This window comes from Lepisma saccharinum, chromosome 14, assembly GCF_977018435.1.
Source record: "Lepisma saccharinum chromosome 14, izLepSacc3.1, whole genome shotgun sequence".
Lineage (NCBI taxonomy): Eukaryota > Metazoa > Arthropoda > Insecta > Zygentoma > Lepismatidae > Lepisma > Lepisma saccharinum.
Window position 1 is genome coordinate 54,954,975 of NC_139242.1, and position 18,969 is coordinate 54,973,943.

The 18,969-nt window shown below is 37.5% G+C and overlaps 1 protein-coding gene across 1 annotated transcript in view; it reads left to right on the plus strand.

The window, feature by feature from the left end:
* The first annotated feature begins 5,123 nt into the window (after nt 1-5,123).
* Nucleotides 5,124-18,969, plus strand: part of LOC145998901 (dual specificity mitogen-activated protein kinase kinase 7-like) — a 39,985-nt gene continuing 26,139 nt past the window's right edge. Inside the window, exons 1-5 of the mRNA XM_083135643.1 lie at nt 5,124-5,331; nt 10,613-10,782; nt 11,402-11,515; nt 13,073-13,300; nt 16,314-16,493. Coding sequence (XP_082991769.1) covers nt 5,178-5,331; nt 10,613-10,782; nt 11,402-11,515; nt 13,073-13,300; nt 16,314-16,493 — 846 coding nt within the window. The 5' untranslated portion in view covers nt 5,124-5,177. The remainder of the gene's footprint in view (nt 5,332-10,612; nt 10,783-11,401; nt 11,516-13,072; nt 13,301-16,313; nt 16,494-18,969) is intronic.

Here is an 18,969-nt window from a genome sequence, read left to right on the forward strand (position 1 = left end):
TTAAAATGCGCAACGTGGCAACAGCGTCTAAGCTCCTCTCTTCTGGCTTCCATTCGCTCTTCGCTGCCCAGCAGACGACTTTTTCCTCGTTTCTCATTGCCACCGAAACTGTCGAGCGATCGCTAGAGCGGGAAACGGGACAGGTTCTAACAAACGCGGTATAGCTACAGCTCTTAACTTGACAAGACTGAGAAAAGCAGATACTGCAAACGTTACGAAATGTATTTTTATTTGTATAAAATTTGATATCGAGGGGGAGGAGGTCAATGTCCCATTGTGCCACCCTGCAGGTGCTCTTGGCTGTCTGGAAGAAGTTATGCAAGAAAGACGTGAAAACTAATTCCGTCTTGAATATCGTTTTGTCCTGCTACTCTTAAATTCTACTATAGTCTTGCTTTCCTTTACCTCAATGTTTGCCCCCCATGTCCCACTAGAATTGATTTCTGTCCAAGGTTGGATGAGCATTGCCCCCTTTGGTTGCGCCACTGTACCTCCTTGCCCCGTAATTGCTTTGAACTTTAATCGTCTTGAGAATACTTTCTTTTCTTTAAGAGTATAATATCGTTTAATTACTGATAAGATTCCTCTACACTAAATTTCTAGGTGAAGTAATTATAATAATGTAGGAACATGGACGTCTGGAAGGGGGAGCAAGGATCGCCACACCTCCCCCTTAGAAATCGAATGTCGAGCTAAAAGTATATATTTTACACGTATAATTTGATTTCAGTAATAGTAATTTACATTAATGCGATAATTTCAAATACAAGTGTTGTTTTTTGAGGGGGCAGCACTATTATCGGGATAATATACCCCATGGAAAAATACCTTGCTTGTCCCTCCAATAAAAAATTTGCGGACGTCCATGATTAAGGGGGACAACTGCCGCCTCCTGCCCTCCCGTACGCACGCCTATGCCCCATGCTACTTCCTCTATTCTCGCACATACTCATAATATACCATGCGTTTTCCTTAATTCATTGTCGGTTTGAAAAAGAAAATACTGAAATAGTAAATGCACAAGCACAAGAAAAACACTTTATTGAGTCTGCCTATTTCAGAGTAGAATGCTTCGTAATTTTCCACCTGTTGTTTTCCCTGTAGGGGGAGGGGGCAAACGAGAGCTGGAGGCCCCCCTCGGGTTCGGCGCCCGTGGTGATGTGATATATATACGTATATATGAAACTGTCTTCTCACACCTTGAAAATGATACATTTGTTACAATCATGCAGTCATATACTTTTTCTTGATTAAAGATAGGTTCAAGAAACCTCCACCACTGCATTTCTCGTGAAATTCTAGCCTGATTTAATTCTAGTCTGACTGCCACGCGGGAAATCCGTGTACCGTGTGTGTGAGGGCGGGGGGGGGGTAAAAGGGGCCGCAGCGTGGTGCTGATCACATACATCACCTCCAAGATGGCTGAGATCGAAAATATGTGGGGCCCACATACATGGACGTCCGCAGGATTTTTTCCAGGGAGGGGCAAGGAAGGTAATATTTTTCCAGGGGGGCAAAGGACATATTTTCCTCCAAAATAGTGATGCCCCCTCAAAAACACTGTTTCAGTCTGAAATTATCATGTTTCTTCAACGAATTTATAATAATTAACATAAATTACTGTGATTGAAATGAAATTATGTGTGAATTATATAATTTTTAGGTGCACATTTATTTTCCAGGGGGGGCCGTGGTATCCCTTCCGAACGCCCATGCCTACATACCCTAAATGTGCTGTCATGGCACGGTGCTACAGTATATGCACAGGGTACTTTAACTCTACCTTTACCTGTATATATTGTATTTGCTTCTGTGACCCTGAGCAACTACTTTTCTTTACATACACATCTGAGGGTCCCCTAAAGGCTTACATGTCTCCGCCCCCCTCCCCCCCACCCGCACTGCTGGATTTTGCGGCTTGTAGATCCGGCACTGTATACGATTAAAAATTATAGACGGTGTTAAAGGCGGAGCTACTGCGGAGCATGAGCACTCGCCTGGTCCCCCTCGAACAGCCGGTTACGCTTACGGTGCTATGGACGTTAATATGAAAGGGCAAAGTGGAGATTCTTTTACAAGGAAATATAGTGTCAACTGTGTAGCATATGGTTGCACAGTTCGATCGAGAACAAATTTATTGAGTCACGTATCACTTCGTAGGTTTCCGAAGGACGTAGAGAGACGAAACCTGTTGATACAAGCAGAACGAAGAAAGGATTGGTACCCGGATGGATTTGTACGACTTGCATTTTGTTACAAGCATGTTGATGGTTTATCTGTGTATTGTGTTGAGGTGAAAAGCACGCCTCTTAGTGAGGTTTCAAACCGAAGCGACACGCGACAGCAGTGGTTCGTACCGAAGTGACAAGCGACACAGGCTCATTTAGTCTATAAATAAGCATTTACAGCTCGTGGGAAATCAAGTCTCAGGCGGCACAATACACGCCATTGGGAATCTGAGCGATACGTGCAGCTTGTCGTGTCGCTTCGGTTAAAAAAATTTCATTGATCATTGAGGATTCACTTTTAAGTGGCAAGGAGATTACACCCCGAAGCGACAATCAACAGCCCCTTTACTCTAAAGGAAACAATTCACCTTGCATACGAGTAGAACAGACTGAGGCAACACGATGCATGGTACTGAGAAAACAACAGTCCAGTCCAAGCGACACGTGCATTTTCTCGCGATGAATTGGTTTGAATGGAAGCTTTCAGACTGCAGCGATACGTGGCTCTTGGAAACCAACATTCAAAAATAAACAACACCTTCCGAATTAAAGCGACACGACAAATTGCAGGAGTCGCTTGTCGCTCGGACTGGGCCGTTTTATCAATACCGTGCATTGTGTTGCCCCGGCCTGTTATTTGCGCAAGCGTGACTGGTGAATGGTTTGCTTTAGATCGAATGCTTCTGTGCGAAATCTCGCTATCGCTTGTCGCTTCAATCTGAAAACTCCCTTATTGTTTTAAGTAAATTCGTGCAAGTGAAAGTGGCATGCCATATCATAGGTTTTCCCTAAATCCCTCAAGCGGAAAGGCGACGTTGAAAGCACATATATTTACTAGCATTTGTTATGTGTCATTTCATTAGTTCTGCAGATTTGTTGGCAAAGATTCACTTAAGCATAGTTTATAATATAATAATATCACTAGTTTTATAGAATTATCTTTCCCTCAGTTTTCCATTTACAAAATAATTGAATATATATCTAAACTTTCGTACGTTTGAGTTCGTCGTGTGTGTACATGAGATACTTGTATGTATGCTATACAACTGGCGGCCACAAAGACACGCCATATTTTAATAATCTGCTCTGCAGTTGATCATCCGACGGATTGTAGACGTCCACTCCTTCATAGTAGAACTTTAGCAAATACCTTTCTCTACTATCGTCGCACAATTGATGAAAACAAGCGCCCATATCTTACTTCGTATACCGGTGAATCTGCATTGGCAACAAAGGGGGCTGGCCTGGCCTAAACCGGAAGTTCCGGGGGGACCGGGCAAGACCTCACTAATGTTTATGTTTACATTTTTAACACGGTCTATTAAAAAATAACCAGTAAACCTACATAAAAACGAGTTACATCAAAATTTAGCTCATTCAATTTTGCGTTAAGCTACGGTAACATTTTTTTTGTACCTTCGATGCTATCGACGCGAGAACAAAAAAAGTTCAGTTTTTTTGCCATTTTCCAAACGACCACTCTTTAAATTCTTTAAGTAAGGAAACTTTTGGTTCGATCGTGATGAAATTTAATTACAGTGCAAGTAAAAGGGTTTTAAATACAATTCTTAATTTTGAGATTTTTTCAATCTGCCAAAAAAAAAAAAATATTGGCCTCCCCGATGGCGCAGTGGTAGTAGCGTCGTCGCCTTGTAATCAAGGGGTCCCGGGTTCGATACCCGGTGGAGGCACATGGCACAGTGGTTCGGATCCCACTTTAAACCGTAGGTCCAGGCCCGATTAGCCTTACTGTGCATAAAGTGGACTTAAAACAAAAACTCAAACCAAACTCAAGCCAAAAAAATTATGAATTTTGTGAAAAAAAATTCCGGATTGAATACTGGATAGTCCTACAAATACGACCTTGGTCTTTTTATGAGGCCCTTTTCAGCTGTTCTTATAACCCATTACCAATGCCGATATTATACAGATTTTTTTTTTTTTTTTAGCACAACGTAGCTGTCTCTAAAGCAATTTTCGTTGAACCGTGGAAACTGCGGGTGTCTCTGGCGGAGTGGGATTCGCACTAGAGTACGACCATTCTCCATGAGTATTACCGTGCAAATTGTCCATGACTATTTTCATTAACTTTTTTCTTGCACCCTATATGTTTTTAAGCGATGGATTTTTATGTATGCTGGTGCAGAAGTTGTCAACAGCTTGTTTTGAGTTTTCTTTTAATTCTTGAAGCTCTTATTGGGTCAAATAAAGTAAATAAATAAAGTGCACGAACATGGTGATGGACAATTTGCACAGTAATACTCATGGACCCAGGGGACCCGGATTCGTATCCCGGTCTGGGCTTTGTGAGTGTCCTGTCATCAATTTCATCATATAGTTACTCATTCTCATCGCCGCAATTAGCAAAAAGTGGCAAATAGTGACGCTAAATAACATTTGAAAAAAAATCAAGGTAGTGTCTGCTGCCACGTTCTTTTTCTGCTGGAACCTCAAAAGAGATGCGCGTGGCAGCATTCATCATGCTCTGAATGCAAGCAATTACGTCTGTAACACATACTGTGAAGTTGTAGCGATTACTTTCACATAAATGTTTTAAGATTAGGTTCCTTAGCATTCTTCTACGCTCTCGTAGTTAGGTTAGGTTCCGTTAGCATTAAAATAATATCGCTAAATGCTTTCTAAAGAACAAAGTTCTAAATTACCTGTACATTCATTCCCACTAATCATAAACTTGCATTTTTCTCGTATTTATCTGTTCTTAAGATTTATAACATACTTTTAGCAGACGAATTACGTGGCAGGAGCAAATTTGACGCTTATTCTTACTGCTGACACGTGCGTGGCAGCAGGCTCGGCCAAAAATCAAATGTCGGACAGGACCGACGAAACGCAGTCACCACTTCTACTGTTTTGCTGTTCTCGAATATCTACCGATAGATGGGAGAGCAGTGCTACTGTAACAGAAACAGAGGAACAATTTTGTGAAAGATGTATAACGCATCGTTAGAAAATAGAATGCAAAGTATACAAGCTCGATTGCAAGCGGAGATTGACGATGATAGAGAAAGAGATTCACTGCCTTTGGAAATACAAAGTGAATTACAAAGTCCACGACACGGATCAGGACGCAGACCAACACAGCGTAAGTGGTGCACTAATATGTAAATTAAGCCTAACAAACATGGGCGACCCTAATGTTTTCCTTTTAGCCCCCCAGTATTCCCCATGGGCATTTTCTTAGCATTGTATGCAATTAATATGTTGTAATTTGTATTTGAGAACCACTTTTATTTTTCAGTAAATGTATTGGATCGCCATTATTTGAAATAACGAAGGGGAAAGAAGTACAGTTTAGAATATGTAACAAAGAACTTCAAGCTGTGTACATGATATGACTGAGAATAGATTAGCCGAGCAATAGTTGTGCAAGATTATAATATACATGGACGAGAGCAAACGAGAATATTAGTACCCTATGTTTAAAATTTGAAGTGGATATTTTCGTCATATTGCGTATTTGTGTCGAACTTCTATTTAAAAAACACCCATGATCATAACATAACACTCTTCTTGATGTTTAGTGGCTGAAAACTTTCTGCATAAAGTGATATTGTATGTTATAGCCTAGTATTTGGTCATTATCAAAGAGTCATGTTAGGAAAGTTAAGGTGTGTGCAATTCTTTTGGGCCCAAGTTCCTTTTGTTTTATTGCGATTTCATAATGCTACGAATGCAATTTTTACATGGTTCGATGTCGATGTATGTCTGTTTGTCAACACATACTACGGAGTCTTAGCGATTACTTAAGGTTTTGTTCAATATATGTATATTTCGTGGTTAGGTTAGGCAGGTTTTTTTGGTTCCCTTAGCATTAAAATAAAGTCCCTAAATGCATTCTACTAAGGTTCTGATTTACTTCTACATTCATTCCCATGCTTCTACGATATTTACTGTCGCTTGTCGACGGGGAATGTCTTGTCCATGAGAAGTGCGTAAGGTAATTTTCAAGTTTTTTTCAACATAAATAACTTTTTTCGAGTCCAAACAGTGCTCATTACTTTAAGGAAGGTTCAAATTTCGTGTGACAATGATTTCCAAAATTCTACGATAATTAGTCTTTGTGCTAGGAGGAATCATAAAACAATCGGAACTGGTACCGTATATACGTAAGTAATAGGGGATCCCATAAGGAATGTCTGATGTTACTAGAGGAAATCAAATGCCCATCAAAGTAGACTAAAAAGATGAAAATAAAATTCACATGACAATCGATCAAAGTATTTTTTGTTTCACATTGTGAGTTCTCCTTGTCGATACTAGTCCTTGGATTTTGAGACAAGAACTCGCAAACTCCTGCTTTGGCATTGTTAAAGTTTTTCAAACACCTACAATGGTGGAAGCGGTGCGTTGACCTGATCACATAGTCTTAAGAAGTATTCACTCCAACTCCAGGTATTTGACTAGAGTAGCTTTGTGAGGGGCGACTAACAGGTACTTTTGGCTCAACATGTCATACAATCATTCCAGTTGTTGAGGGGAGCTTGGCAGTGGGTCTGAGCAAATTAATTTGAAAGACTACCTTTCAACAGCTGTTACTGAAAAATTGACTACTTTGATGTGGCATGTACTTAAAGGCTGGAGCTCGTCCAAAAATCTGTGGTCTCCCATGCTGGTACACTGCCTCTCGATCCATGGTGAGGGTCTTCCAATTTTATCTTCTAATCTGGTGGAACCATTGTTGTGCCATTCTTTTCATTGGCCCATATTCCAATTGAATGCTGGGTACTTGTTTACTATCCTTCGGACACATTTATTTATTTTTAAGGAAGAAACTACTTACCGTAATAAGTTCCTGTAGGATTGTGGAACATCGGGAAGGTGTTTTGTGTGATGTGGGAATGTTTCATAGCTGAAATTCATGTTCGTTGAAAATTAATTCTCTGACGGAGAATAGCGTTTGGCGCGTACACCTTCGTATGCCATCACCTTCGTACACCGTTGTGACTATCATGACGCATCGTGATTGTGTTTTGTTCATTGGGTATCCAGTGTTTCGAACTGCCTGCGTTTGCAACGAGAGTTAGAAGCATGACGTGTCCTGGATGAGTGGTGAAGTTTGTACTGGGTGTGGAGGATCCAGTTGGTTTTCTAATTGAACACGGGGTCGTGAAGAAAGGAAAGGAATGTCGTGTTAGTATCAGGATCTAGAAATTTGAAATAATTGCGAACCATTGACGCTAGCCCCACGAACCATTGGTGTGTGGTTAGGTTAGGTCAGTTAGGTTAGGATACATAGTTAAAATTTGGTGTCGTGTTAGTATCAGGATCTAGAAATTGGAAATAATTGCTAACCATTGGCACTAGCCCCATGAACCATTGGTGCTAGCCCCACGAACCATTGGCATGTGGTTAGGTTAGTTCAGTTAGGTTAGGAAACAAAGTTAAAATTTGGTGTCATGGTAGTATCAGGAATATATATATTTGGTTGTGAAACAAAAAAATTCGCAAAAATCGACAGTTTCAATTCCGAAAACTAACGCCTTATTTTCGCTTATTTTGCAATTTCTAGATGTTTCCCACTTATTCCAGGACGGATAGCCGCAAAAACGATTCACGGATAGCGCGACGAAAGATTATAATTTTCTTCATAAAAGAACGCGAAAAAAAGGTGAAGTTTGTTCACTGGCATTTCTTGGGTTCCGAAGGTTGAAACACTGCATAACAATTGAAAATCGAGAAAAGACAAGCCCGACGCGTCATTATTTAGGAAGGTGTGCGCGCCATATTGTGTGGGAGGCAAGCGGAAAGTCTAGGAGAAAGAAGTACTGGTAATGTGAAAAATTGCTCTTACTATGATCAAAACAACGTCAATACACCTTCAGGAATGTTCCGCGAAGCAGATACGTAAGTACGAATGTCAAAAATTTGACAAAAGACAAGCACGATGTGCGATTATGTAGGAAGGTGTACTCGCCATATTGTGTCTCAGGCAAGCGAAAAGGCCTACGAGAAAGACTTACTGGTAATGTGAAAAATTGCTCGTACTTTCATCAAAACAACGTTGATACACCTTCAGGAATGTTCCACGAAGGAGATACGTAAGTACGAATGTCAAAAATTGAGGAAACGAAAAAATTAGGGGAGTCCGAAGGATAGTAAATTTTTACCGAATGCTGAAAAAGCAGAAACTCCTGTTTCCAATAATGGCCATGTTGCAAATTTTTCATTAATTTCTGTTGATAGTAATAATTGCATAAATGGGGATATAATACAGAGCATTCCCTGACATTTGCTACAAGACTCGGCGGCAATCAGCCCGGCGTCAGCGCTTGTCTTTCCCGGTGAACGGGGTCCTCGGAAGTCTATCCGCCGCCTCCCACAAGAAACTGGTGTTTCAAAAACCCTCTAGGTCCCCCGATTTGTCAGCCTGCGATTTTTATTTATGGGGAAATCTAAAAAATAAAGTATACAAAGACAATCTGCACACCATTTGTGAGTTAAAAGCGAGTATTGTACGAGAAATCGGGAGAATTACAGTAGGCGAACTTGCACGTGTAAATATCAATTTCCTTTGGAGATGCCAGGAATGTGTGGCAGCAGAGGGACATCATTTTCAACACCTTTTGTAGTAAAGGTTAGTACACAATATGAAAACTGAAATTTTAATTGCAGACTCTAGCGACTGTTGCGGACCCCGTTCGCCGGGAAAGACAAGTGCTGACGCCGGGCAGCTTGCCGCCGAGTCTTGTGGCGAATGTCAAGGAATGCTTTGTATATGCAACAGTAAAGTATGTGATTTACAAAAAATGCAAATTTATATGGATGCAATTCGTATGAGCAATACAAAATTGTCCATAATGGAAGCACAGAAATTTTTTTTTGGACACCCTAATATATGCATGCAGTATTAGTTGAGCTAGATAAATATGCAGTAGGCTTGATAGGGACCTTCATTTTTCAGTGTTATTTTCCCCAAAATTCATGTTTTATTTGAGCACACTTTTCTGCCAAATATACTAAAATTATATCTTAATTGTGCTTTTAAACTATTATTTGAAATTGTAAGTCACATATCCTAACAACTCTACATTACAGTTTCATATGTTAGAAACGATTTATGAGGAAGTTAGTTTCCACTTTTTATCATGTGACAAATACACATATGCTATGGCTCCGTGCCAAAATCGTATGACTTCAGTCGCCAAATCAAAATGTTTCTCGCAAAATAAATACTGTATGACTGTTTGACATTTTCGATAGTTTAGTTGATTGAGTTAAGGGAATGAAAAATGTAGTATGTAGCAATTATACATTCCTGCAACCATAAAAAGTTAAGTTGAAAATAAAAACAATCTATAAGTGAAGCATTGATGCCAGTTTATGGGCAGGGTGGGCGGGGGGGGGGGGAATCTAGAAAATCACTAAAGCATTGGCCCTATGGACCTTGGATGGACCATGCAATGCTCGCGTCAATTTTGAAATAATAAGGGAAAATATGCAATATTTAGAAAGTTGCAATATTTGGAAATTTTTGAAAGTTAGACATTGTGAGCAACTTCTTTTGTTTTTATTATTACACGTACAAGTAAAATATATCAGCAAAAAGCACTGGTTGAAGAGTAAATAGCCCATTTATAAAATCAAGCCCACAACATTGTTGAGGGGAAAAAGTGATATTGGACTCAGAGCCAGTATAATTCTCTGAGGGGGCCTGTGTTTGTGGTTGTCCTTTCATGAATTTTATCTTATTACAATTCATCCTCATCTTTGCGATTAGCCAAAAGTGGCAGAAAAGCAAAGTAATGAACCAAATCGATCAATCAAATACAGTTTGTTTATAATAGTGACGATGGATGTATTGTTTTGTGATTTGAGTATGTCATACCTCCATATGTATATAAATGAACAAAAAGACAAAACTGAATTATAATCTGTAGTTTTGAAGAAATGATTTGTTCCTGCCACATGGAGGTTGTAAACTTAGCTACCACTCGTCGTCTAAAGGTTAAATGTGCTTTATTCACAATCTTTTTTAAGCCATGAAATTTATGCTGCAAAAATTAATGCTTCATGCATACTTTGTTCTCTACTGTTGCCATATTTCTCAAATTAATCTGGGAATGAATAGTGAATGTAGGTCAGCTGTTCAGGTAGTGGCCATGATAGGTTTTCAAAGAAATCCACACTAATCTAAGAAACGAAACTGGAATGATGGAAATAACAAGAAATATTATTACATGTTTGAGCAATTTTTTCAACATATTTGTGTGCATGTTTTGATTAAAAAATCTGCACCTTAGTCGTCTGAGTTACAGTGACCTACTTTTTTTGTCCTTGAGAATGTACCAATGCTTTCATTCAGTCCATAGGCAGAATGAATCACTGACAAGAATAATCATTGTTTGAATTTGTTTTGTTTGCAGTTTGTGAATTAGGCAATGGCAGAGCTGATGGCACACCAACAAGGTCCAAGAGAGGGCTTAACCTTCAAATAGGAATGACTGTTCAGCAAAGGAATCAGGATGGAGGAGAAATAGAAAGTAAACTGCAAGAAATTATGAAAATGAACGGGATCATCAATATCAGTGGAAAGGTCAGTTTTCTAACAGCCACTGTTCTCCTTTGAAATTGTTGTCGTATCTTGAATGGAACTTCCGGGTGTTAGAAATATGTATGGTTTTTTTGCATTTTTACTTGCCAGTTTTTGTAATTGTTATCATATACATTTCCATTACTTTTAAGTACTGATACTACTTGAACTTCCCATCAGTTACTTTGTATATGTTTACATATTAAAAACTCTTTCAGCACAGCATATCCTTATATGTTTATTATCATGCAATACATTTAGGTAATACACATTCTCATGTTTTTAAATTTTCCAAATTTAATTCTCATTAGTTTTTATTACCAGGCTAGCTATTTAAAAAAAAAACAGCTGAATTTATATCTTTGCAATTTTCTGTGTAACAATAATTTTATGGGAAACTAATGTAAAATTGTAGTTGTACTTTTTTATTTATAATAAATTATATATTTGTTATAATTATATGCAAAAAAAAGTACAACAAAAGTAGTTTTTTAACGTTAGAAATTAGTATAAAACTGAACTGCTAAATCATTTTAATTCTACCACTCTACTCTGGATTTTTTTTTCATAGCATAGAATTTTAATTTTTCCATGTTTTAATGTTGTTTTATTTTGTTTGCAGAAGTACCAAACTGAAATTAAGGATTTGGAACACCAGGGAGAATTAGGAAATGGCACTTGTGGACATGTGGTTAAAATGTTGCATAAACCAAGTCATACTGTTATTGCTGTCAAGGTAAGGGGATACACCTGAAGAAAAATATGGTTCCTATAATAATGTGCAATTCAAACTAAACTTTTGATATTTGAGTGCCATCTGGCTGCCAAATACAGTTCAAAGCAAAAATCTGGATGCATAATCTAATTACGGGGTGAGAAGTCTACATTTCTGTACTTTTTAGAACTATACCACAAGGAAATGATTATGAAAAACTAAATATGCTGACCAAGGCAGTAATTTATTTTATTAAAAACATAAACTAAAACGTAACGTTTCAACCTTCTAACAAGGTCTTCATCAGACTCTGTATCAAGTACAAAAGTAACAAGATACACAAAAAGGGTATTATTACTTCCTCCAGACTATTAGAAAGTTGTTAGGAACTTTCTAGCAGGTGGCTTTCACTTTCCAACTGTACTTTCACCTAAAAGGCTAAACAAAATTACTTTCATATAGAACGTGAAGAGATATTCATATAGAATATCTCATGCTCTTTTTCCTTCATTTTTCTCCCTTCTCCTCTCCTCTTTCTCTCTTGTCCTTTCCACTCTTTCTTACACCTTCTTCCATTCTTTGTTTAACTTCAGTCCCCCATTCCAGTTCATTGTGTCTTCTTCACCTTTCTTCTCTATTTCCTTGGCTTCCTTCCATTTTCTCACTAGCATTCTCTTCTCCCTTCCTATCTGCTTAGCCTCATCCCACTCTATGTCATGACCTGTTTCTCTCGTGTGTTTAAATATTGCATTTCTCTCTCTCTTAAGTCGTACATCATCCCTATGTTGTTTCAACCTGTCTTTCAGCCTTTTTTTCGTTTCTCCCATGTACATTTCACTTCGTAGATAATCCCTTCCTCTTCCTCTTCTCTGTTCTCCTTTTTCTTGCTTGCATTCTTTGCTATTCCTAAGATGCTTCTCCCCCCCTTCCTGTAAGTTTTAATTCCCGCTTTCCTAAGCACTTTGCATATCTTTTCTGTGGTCTTCCCCATACAAGGAACAAGGAAATGATAATAGAACATATTAAATTTTTGCTTGTAATGTATTGTGTAAAGTTAAGCATTTCGGTCAGCATAATGAAATATTTAATTGCATTAAAAGTAGAAAAGTGTAACCAGAAAACACAAAACAATCCATGAAGATTTAAGAGAATTTGCAAATTTTCAATCATGTTCATAAGGTTAAACTTGCTTAGTCACCATGACTGGCAACTTCATGTATTTATTTGTTGCCAAACTAAAAATTGAAATTACATTTTGTGGCTTGCAGTCACTAGGTTCAGATACTGATGATGATAAATGATGATAATAGTGTTTTTGTAGATGTACTCCATGCATACACCATGAAAAAAGAGAAGACTTTAAAGAAGAGTTAATAAATTAGTAATTTGTGTACTTTATTTGCATTTGTTAGAGTAATTGTAGTGGGTGTCTAGATGAATGATTATAATGTTTATCTGTTGTTTAAATCACTCTTAGAAAGTATGCAATTTCGGCCCTCAAATTTGTAACCTGGGTTCAAACAAGAAGTACCAGATTGTAGCATGTAAAATCCTGACATATATGTTGTATTTTTTCAGCAAATGAGGCGTTCAGGGAATGCGGAAGAAAACAAAAGGATAATTATGGACCTGGATGTAGTTCTCAAGTCTCACGACTGCCCCTTTATTGTACAGTGTCTCGGATGCTTCATAACAGAGTCTGACGTGTGGATCTGCATGGAGCTGATGGCCACTTGCTTTGACAAACTGCTGAAGAGACTTAAACAAGCCATACCTGAAGATATTTTAGGGAAAGTAACAGTAGCTGTAAGTAATTATTTTCCTGCTTCGACTTACGTAACATATTTAAAAATATATTGCAAATAACCTAATTGGTTTAGATTATTAAAATTGAACCTCACTTTGACGTTTTTCAGGGGACCAAGATAAAAGCTTAAAATGTGGGGGGGAAAAATCTTTGGAAATTTCATAACATTTTGCTCTACTGAGGTCATAAGGATTGAAGGTATAATGCAAGAAAATATAAAGTCTGAGAATGTATAATTGAGAATGCACCACTCTAATATTGTGTGTTTGTCTATACAGGTTGTCAATCAAATCGTGCACGTGGACCACAGACACACAGAAAACATCAAACAAATAACTGATGTTATTACAATTTTTGTCATTGATGCATCCATTCGGCTCTACAAAGTTTGAAAAAGAGGCCGTTTTGCTGCCATTATGCTTGCAACTCTAACATAGCATTTGATTGCATCTGTAACATTGCTTCCTGTCATGAAACTGCACATGCCAGTGTTGCAAGGAACACATATTCTGAGAAATATGATATAATGTATGTATTTCAGAATAAAAGTGAAAGTTTAATTTGCAAACAAATGAAATGTAGTCTAAGAGATGAATTCTGACATAACCAATTTTCAAGTGCCCAAGAATCAATGTTAACCCAAAGAAAAAAATAGGGCTGAGCTGATACCGGCGTTGTTGCAAAAGCAAATGCTCAACATTTGTTCTTTTTAAATGTTTGTTCACCCTTCCTTGTGATATAGGGAGACCAGCACAGAAAGTTCCATAGATTTTCCTAGGAACACTGGATAAAAAAAACCCACCTTTTTGGGGAAGCAGATTGCAAGATCAAAGGCATTAGTAAGTGAAAGCTGAACCCAAACGTGACCATGAAGGCATGTACCTTCGTAGTTAACGTTGTAGGAAATAAACCATTCATTGCCAACCAATTCTTGCTTGAAGCTCGTGGTGGTAAGATAGGTGGATGTTTTGAACCAACCTGCTGCCCTAATGCCGTGCCAGGAATTGCGGAGTTCTTGGAAAAGAGGGATGAAGATAACTGAAATTAGCTTTCTTTTATTTACGTTCAAGTGAGAGGGAGGATTCAGCAATTTCTTCTTGTCCTCTTCCCTTCTGTGTCTATCTTTTTTGTGACTGCCGGTTTCGCCCAATGAGGATTATTTATTTCAGTTGAGATTAGATTGGGAATATACGGCTTTCAATGACAGTACTAAGGAAGATTGAGATTTTGTTTAAAGTCCACTTATGCACAGATAGGTTAATTGGGACTGAACCTACATTTTAAAGTGGGGCCCAAATCACTAAGTGCCTCCACTGAGTGTTGAACCTGGGATCTATTAATTATAAGGTGACTGTGTTACCACTACATCATCGGGGAGGCCCATCTAAAGAATTATGTACACCACTACTTACAATAGTCCTCCTCTGTAGGCCTCCCCGATGGCGCAGTGGTAACGTCGTTGCCTTGTAATCAAGGGATCCCAGGTTCGAGACCTGGTGGAGGCACATAGTTGATCGGATCCCACTTTAAACTGTAGGTCCAGTCGCGATTAGCCTATCTGTGCATAAAAGGACTCAAAACAACAATTCAATCCTCCTCCATGGCTGTGCAGTCTAAGGTGCTGTGATTAGCGTAACCCGGTCTGGGAAATCTCCTATTTATCAGCTGGGGGTTCGATGTGCTGACCCCATGTCATTACCGATTGAAGATCTCCACACCTCTAGGTAGGATCGGGAGATCGGCCTATGCCCTTCAAGGGGTCGAACACTGGTTATTATTATTATTACTTACAATAATGTACATAAAATATTTATCAGGACGTTTACTTTTCATCAAATGGACGCACCATCATTCTTTATGTTATTCAATAAATATTCAATTCTTTGAATCTTTATTTCCTTGCCATAACAGTTGTTTCGATGCAAATTTTAGCGGTCTTAACTACAAGTAAGCTGATTTTATAGTGTCTTTTTACTATTTATGTAATAACAATATTTTTTAGTGAAGAAACAAAGAACAAAATAGGTATTAATGTTGTCTTTCCTCCATTTCTTAGTCTGTGGTTACATGCAACAACACTCCATACGCATCGGAAAAATTAAGTACTAATTAATTAATTTACGTATTACGAATCTACCTATAATTATATTAACATATTGAATAGAAACACTTTTATTATTATATATCTGAGACACTTGCCTCGGACTGGCTCCCCAAATATATTTCTAAATAGGTGCCTAGTGATGTAACGAATTAGTATGACTCGGTAACTAGCCTTTGTTATTTTATACTGGAATTATACAAGTATCGGTATTGATAGGAATCGGTCATGGTATCGGCTCAGCTCTAGAAAAAATATCAACTGTTGGAGGCCACACTTTCAGACAGCAATTTTTGAGGCAAGGCTTTGATGCTTTTCTTTCTGCCTCAGTTTTCACCATAAGTTATTTGTTTTGACACAGTTGTTGCATCATTGTTTTACAACACTGAATGTGTTCCTCACTACGTTTTACAACACATAATGTGGTTGGTAATATGTAATTTTTCGCATTCATAGAGCTGAATCAAAGCATGGACGACAAAAATGGTACCAAGACCAGTTGTTTGTGTAGATTTCCTTTGTATGTTTCTGTGGTATGAGGCAGCCATTGTAATGACACCCTGTGTGTTGAACATCCATCTGTATTGTATATGTTGTTGTCTGTGTGGTCTAGCATATTTTATCTTTAAGAGAGTTATAGTGTTAGATTTATTGATATGCTAGCTAACAAAGACACAATCAATAGCATAACAACAAAATGCAACAAAACACTGTATTGAAGAAAAACACTGCGATTTAGAATTATGAATGTATGCAAAATTGTTTAAAGTGTTGCCAAATTGATCATATAGCTTTCGTAACAGTGCCTTCAGTTGTATTGTTAATTTTTTAAACTTGTTTTTTTATGTCTTACTGTCTGGTGTATACTCGTCCTGAATGTTGTGTTTATTATTATTATTATTATTTTGCAGACTGTGAAAGCACTACACTACCTAAAGGAATCACATGGTGTTATACACAGGGATGTGAAACCTTCAAATATCCTTCTTGATGAGAAGGGCAACGTAAAATTATGTGATTTTGGAATCTCAGGGCGATTGGTAGACTCAAAAGCTAAGACAAGAAGTGCAGGATGTGCAGCATATATGGCAGTAAGTGGATATGTTTTCTTCCTTTCTTTCTTTGCATGGCTATGGAGACACAATCTTGACTGAGTTTTGGAATTTTCCTCTCTTTCTAAAAACAGCTATGATATTAAAAAATTGAAAAATTGCATGTACTTGAAATTACTCATGTAAATCTTCAAGTGGTTTACCCCAGCTGTTGTCTAGATATTCTTAGTAGTTTCGTGGCTGCATGAACCTGTGAAACTATTAAGAATATCTCGACAGTAGTGAAAGCAAACCACACAAAGATTCACGTGAATCCTCTAGAAGTAATTCTAAGGATATATAATTTTTTTCAGATTTTGGAATATCATAGTAGTTTTTCAAAAGTAGAGAAGAATTCGAAAATGTATTCATTTGCTGGTATCGACCAAATCTCCAGCTGAGCCTTAATGGTGAAGGTTAGGAATGTCTAGCAATCTAAATGACAAGTATTGTTTCCAAATAATGGAGGGCTTGGAAATCCATGACCTAGATATTCTGTATATAATCTTAAGTTGTCTAATGACCTGGAATTCTGCAGGGTTTTTATTTATATTTTTAAAAAATGCATCCAGATCATATGATAGAGAATTTCATGAAGGTTCTGATGTATATTTATCACAGTCAAGGTGATTGATTTAAATGAGGTGATTTTTTTTTCAAAAAATGCAGTTAAATGATTTAAAAAAAAATAATTTATAGAATAATGTACATAAGGATTTTATAGATATCAGAATCACTTTTGGTGAAAGTACATTAGTCTCATAATCATTTAATAGTGTTTATTAATCTCTAAGAATGGAAACAAAATATATGTACTGATGGGGTGAAGCTCATACGAAAGGAAATGTAAACTGTAAACACACTTAAATTTCTCTTGATTTAAAATTCAATAATTTTTATAGGCAAAAATAGCAATCATTTTGTGTAGAAAAATATACAAAATACTAATCATGTTAAACTGTAAATAAAGTTGGCAGCTGATATTTTGCAAACTATCATTTAGAAATTGCCAAAGTTCAACTACTTTAAAAGTTCAAGACTTTAAAAAAATATTTTAAGTTATAATTACGTATAAAGTACATCCAGAATGTTTTATTTTGACTGGAAGAAATGTTACTGAAGTTATGTATTATAATTTTATTAACACACTTAACAAACAAATCACCTTCTACCCTCATGAACTCTGAACACTTGTTGCAGCAACTGGATCCAAAATTGCAAAGATTTTACCTTGCCTCTTATATATAACTATATTACTGAAATATAGGCTTAGTGTATCTCGAGATGATTACAGAGTGTTGACCACCAGTCTGTAAAAGTCAGGAAATGTACTTTTCTGGAAAAATCAACAGTAGGTTGAACATGAATTGAACAAAGAAATTTTAAATTTATTGTGGATAAACTACACTTCAGTTTGATATATGTAGTGAGTATTACTAGTAGTCAGAGTAGAAATTTTATAGTAAATACTCAAGGAAAAGGGGTCATGTTTTGAACTAACAGAAATCTGCTACAGTATGTAGCTATTGGAATTTACAACTTGGTGCAATTTTTTGGTTGTATGTTGGATATTAGGATTAATGTATGTATTCATAAATTTTACTACATTTTTATGTATGTATTATTTATGCTATAATTGTTATGATTTTATTAAAAAAATAATCTTGGTTAACCATTAGTCAAGATGTGGCATGTATTATGTAAAAGTTCACCCCTGATACTCCTAACAAAAAGTCAACTTCTATTCAGTTTCCCTTTTTGTTGTTACTTTTAACACATGAATATTCTAATAACTTGGGTAAGTGAGATTCTAAGTGTGGTGTTTAGCTAAAATATAGTGACCTATCATCATCATCATCATCATCATCACCCTTCACCGTTTCCTACCTCTGGCTGGGTGCGAGCCTCAGCTACTGGACGGGTCACAGTTGGTGGATAGTGAAACCTCCCTCAGATATGAGAGGAAGCTGCGAATAAGTGGAAACCTAAATAAGCAGTCTCGGACCGAGGCAGCAAGGCTATCAGGGTGTGGAGGGTGTCCAGTGGCATGGACATACTCAGCAAATACAACAGATACCCATTGACAGCCTTGTGTCATGGTGAATAAACACTGCCATAAAAGTGTTTGCCCCCACTGCCTTGTGGGCCTGGAGGGATCCAGAAAGGCTAAGGGAGTTGGAACCCTGACAGAAAAACAAGGGTGTACCCGAGAACCCACAGGTGTAGGCTGTGACAGCCCTGATTAGCCGGCAGCCGAAAAAATTTAAAAAATTCGAGTAAAGAAAGAATGTTCTGTCACACATGTTTAAATAAAAGAATTGCCCTGATGACTGTCTGGAAAACTTGGAAAAGTCAGGGAATTTTGCTTTTATGAACTGGTAGACATGTACACGTTTTTGGTTCTAAGCTATGCACTTGCTCTCGAATGAAAATTAATGTACATTTACTCTTGCACTGTTAATAGTATGACTTGTTT